The 4,253-nt window shown below is 55.2% G+C and overlaps 1 protein-coding gene across 1 annotated transcript in view; it reads left to right on the forward strand.

Annotated features, from left to right (window-relative positions):
• The first annotated feature begins 6 nt into the window (after positions 1 to 6).
• Tspan17 (tetraspanin 17) overlaps positions 7 to 4,253 on the forward strand; it is a 10,661-nt gene continuing 6,414 nt past the window's right edge. The window contains exons 1-3 of the mRNA XM_010622103.1: positions 7 to 152; positions 3,290 to 3,340; positions 3,431 to 3,577. Of these exons, the coding sequence (XP_010620405.1) occupies positions 66 to 152; positions 3,290 to 3,340; positions 3,431 to 3,577 (285 nt within the window). The 5' untranslated portion in view covers positions 7 to 65. The remainder of the gene's footprint in view (positions 153 to 3,289; positions 3,341 to 3,430; positions 3,578 to 4,253) is intronic.

The raw sequence follows: 4,253 nt of genomic DNA on the forward strand, positions 1-4,253 counted from the left end.
CGGAGGTCTGGGCCCGGTCCCAGGTCCCCGGCCCCGGTGTCCGGGCCGGCGGGTGTCCCCTCACCATGCCTGGCAAGCACCAGCATTTCCAGGAACCAGAGGTCGGCTGCTGCGGGAAATACTTCCTGTTTGGCTTCAACATTGTCTTCTGGGTGAGCGCAGGGTCTGCTTCGGGCCCTGTGCTAAGGGAAGTGGGAGGAGGCCGAGTCCCCTTCTGGAGGAGACCACTCTCAGCACTGAAGGCTTGGGGCTCGGGACAGATCCTCAACTCCTTCCACCCCCACGCCTTGTCCAGTCCCGGGACCACCTGAGGGAGTTACCTCGAGGCCCGGATGGCTGGGGGGCGGGGCACAGCTACGGTGGGGGTGGGGGAGTCTCCGGAGTCTCGAGGGTAACCCGGGAGGCCGATCGGAAAAGGAAGAGGTGTTTGTTCTGAGACCCGTGGGGTACGCTGGGTGCAGCTCGTCCCCTCTCGCCCAGCCTCTTTGTGGGGGCACGAACTGCACCCTTGGTTTATCCAGCGAGGAGGAGTCTGGCCCATCCCGCCTCCTAACCCCTCCAGAACCTAGGTTTGGTGCCTCACCCTAGGCTTCTGCAAAGTTGCGTGGGTCTGGCCCTCTCCGACCCCAGGCAGGTTGTAGGAGGTTTGTGGGGGGGGAGGCACAGCCGAGTCAGCTCCCAGGAACAAAGCTGGAGTTGTCCCTGGGGAACGGAAAGCAATATTCCATAGCTGACCCAACCAGGCCCTGGGTGACCACTGCGGATCCTGGAAGGGAGCTGCTACTGTCCCTTGCAGGATGGCATCGATGTGTGCCTCATGCCCTGCCAAGTCATCTTTCCCTCCCTCCCCCATGCCATCTCCAAAGTTGCTGTCTCTGCAGTTTCTGCTTCTGAGCATTGGGTCAAACTGCTGTAGGCCCTTTCTTTTGTGTTCAGCAGGATTCAGGCCCTGCTCTCCACTGGAGTCACCCCTGCATGGGGAGTCCCTGGGCTTCAGCAGTGCTCGGCTCTGGAGGGTGTGAGCAGCTGTTCAGGGAGCACTAGAGAGGAAGTCAGGCCTGGCACTGGCTGTGAGGCCTTGGTCAGGTCCCTGTTCCTCTTCTGGGGTTCAGCTTCCCACCAGGAGCAGAGGATACTGAAGTTTGCTCCTTAGGGTTGTTACAGAAGCAAATAGGGTCTAATGAGCTCACAGCCACCTTATTATGATTCACCTTTTATGAATGGGGAAACTGAAGGACCAGGTACCGAGAGCTTAAGTTACTTACATAGGGTCACAGCCAAGCTGACAGCTGAATAGTGGTTGGTGTGAGAGGGGACTCTGGGCAGGGCAGCGAGGGGCCGGGCACTGGTGCTTTCTGTTAGGGCTTCATGTGGGAGTGATGGTGTGCTCTGGCTTTTATGTTGGAGGCACAGGCTTTTGTGTCTGATTGCTAGGGGGGTACGTGGGTGACACATGGGCCCTGGATGTGGGGGGTCGGGGTGAGGGTGGAATGTAGCTGGGATGGTGGAGCTAGGCAAGGAAGGAAAGCTCTAGGAAAGTCATGAGGCCAAGCTGACAGGATGGGGCCACTTGGGAGCCAAGGGCCCAAGGCAGGTTCCTTGTAAAACAGGCCTAGAGATGTTTTTGTTTCAGTGCCAGGCAGGCCTGGTGTTTCCCTGCTGGGAACTTCCTTGTGGTTTCTCACTGCTCCTGCGCTCCATCCCACTCATCTCCCCGTGACCTCCCACTCCCTTTCAGTTTGGTCCCTGTACCACAAGACACGGTCTTACCTTAGGGTCTCTGCCTTTGCCCTTCTGCTGCTCTCCATCATCCAGACCTCAGCTAAAGTGCCCCATCTCCCTACCAAATCCTTCTAAAGGAGCCCCAACCTCCTAGTCCCTCCTGTTTGCATCCCGACTGATTTTCTTTAAAGGATCTATTGGTATCTGACTTTTCTTTGTGCATTTGCCTGCAGTTTATTTGCCAGGCATGGTGTATTTGCCCCGGGGGCTGACAGCATTCATTTCCTAGTGGTCATTGTATTCTCAGGGTTTGGAACTCTGCCTGGGACCCTGGGATATCTGTAGCAGGAGGGCGGATATAGGTGTCTAGAGCCAGGGAGGAGTTTGGGTGGAGATCCAGGAGATGGCGGTGTCATGGTAGCCTGGAAGATGAGTGTGAAGGGGAAGGGAAGAAGGTTGGAACCTGAGGTGTGGGGGAACGCCACAAATACGGGGCAGGGAAAGGCACTGTCCTGGGAAGGAGGCTGAGAAGGAGCAGCTGGAGGAAAGGGGTTGAGTGAAGAAGTTAGGGAAGGAGAAAGTGTCGGTCAGTCACCTCTCTGAAGGCTGTGGGCAGAGCAAGTGGGATCAAGATAGAAGCAGCGCACACCATCAGGCCAGGGAGAAAAGGGAAAATACTTCCAGAGAGAGCACAGCAGTGGTGGAACCCAGGGCCAGGAAAGAGGATGGTGGGGGTGGAGTTGGCAGGGACCATCTCCTCATTCTTGGGTGGAATTCTCTTTCTTTGAGAATGGATGGCCGGGAAACTACCCAGGATTAGGCCTAAGAGTGTAGGTGCCCTTGACATTCAGGACTCTTTCCAGCAAGGAGATGAAGCAGGACAGTGGGAAAGATGAGGATAGTGCAGGAGATAGGCAGGGACTGCTCCGGTCCAGAGCTGAATGTGTTCTAGGGTCCGGTGGAGCTCCTCAGGAACTTCTCTGCATTGAGACTGTCTGTTACTCAGGGGTTACTGCTGTTTCCTGCTATTCTTGCAGTTAAAGAGGAGGGGTACAGGTTGGGGGTATGATGCAGGTGCTGAGCTGCACAAGGCCCTGGGTCCAACCCAGTCCCCAGCATCATACGTGTGCACACACACATGATGGTAGTGCGACACGGCAGGTGTTGAGGGTGGGGTGACAGAGTTGCAGGCAGGAGGGCTTACGAATGGGCATTTGGGGAACTCTAGGAGCTTGGAGCTACAGAGTGGCCTGGAGTGGGAGCAGAGTTTGCTGCTGCCGCCTGTGAGCAGGAGTGTCTCAGGTACTTTCCGCTCCAGTTTTGAGTTCCAGGACTGGACCCTGAGGTCCATCCAATTGCAGGAGGTGGCTTCAGTCCTCCAGGCTTCCCTGTGGGAAAGAAGTCCTGAGATGTGTCCTTGGGAAGGTGGGAAGGACCCTGGATCCCACTCCCAGCCTGTGCCCCTCCTCCTCTCTCTCTGGACGGAAGGCCCTGAGTTCTGGGGAAGGATGCAGAAAGGACCTGGTGCTGATATCTACCCCTGTGCTGTTTGCCACTGTTCTTGCAGGTGCTGGGAGGCCTGTTCCTAGCCATTGGCCTCTGGGCCTGGAGTGAGAAGGTAGGCAGTGGGGCGGGGGATGGGGCTGCCTGTGGGGCCATGTGCTGGGAAAGGCTGCCCCTCACACCTGCCTCTTGCTCTCCTGTGCAGGGTGTTCTCTCCAACATCTCAGCACTGACAGATCTTGGAGGCCTCGACCCTGTGTGGCTCTTTGTGGTGGTTGGAGGCGTCATGTCAGTGCTGGGCTTTGCTGGTTGTATTGGTGCCCTCCGGGAGAACACCTTCCTGCTTAAGTTTGTAAGTGCCCTCCTAGCCTGAGATCCATCCCACCCTCTTCGTACCCAATTCTTGTAGCCTTGTTGGTGCTTAATACAGGGTAGCTTTATTGTTATGGCATCATAATCATTAGGTTTGTGTTGCCTACATTTATTTGGGTTTTTCTGTTTTAAGTGACCAATACCCAGTGGCCTAATCAGAAAAAAGATACTTCTTTGCTCATATACTCTCACTTTCTCAGCTCTGCTCTCCCTGGGTGGGTGGGCTCCATTCCCTGTTGAGAGAAGGATGCTCAAGAACAGGCCACAGGCTTCATCCTGCCCTCCTAGAAATCAGGGCTGGAGGCTGAGACACTTTTCTCTCAACCTTTATTCCAGAGTGCGTTAATTGCATCTTCTTTGTTGTGATTGGTTGTCTCTAGACCAATCCCTGAGTTCTGGGAGGAAATAGTACTCTGATTGGTGGGCTGGTGGCACACCCCCTGCCCTATATCTAGGAGTAGAAAGGAGAGATGCATGGGGTGAATTTTGAAAAGCAGATGTAGTTGCTGGAAGAGAGAAGGCTAGGTAAAAATCCTGCCTTGGGGCTGGGGATTTAGCTCAGTGGTTCCAGCTGCTGCTTTGTAAGCCCAAGGATCTAAGTTTGATCCCCAGTACCAAAAAAAAAAAAAAAAAAAAAAAAAACACCCCTTGTACCA

This window comes from Fukomys damarensis, unplaced genomic scaffold (genome assembly GCF_012274545.1).
Source record: "Fukomys damarensis isolate Sample0158 unplaced genomic scaffold, DMR_v1.0_HiC HiC_scaffold_9, whole genome shotgun sequence".
Classification (NCBI taxonomy): Eukaryota; Metazoa; Chordata; class Mammalia; order Rodentia; family Bathyergidae; genus Fukomys; species Fukomys damarensis.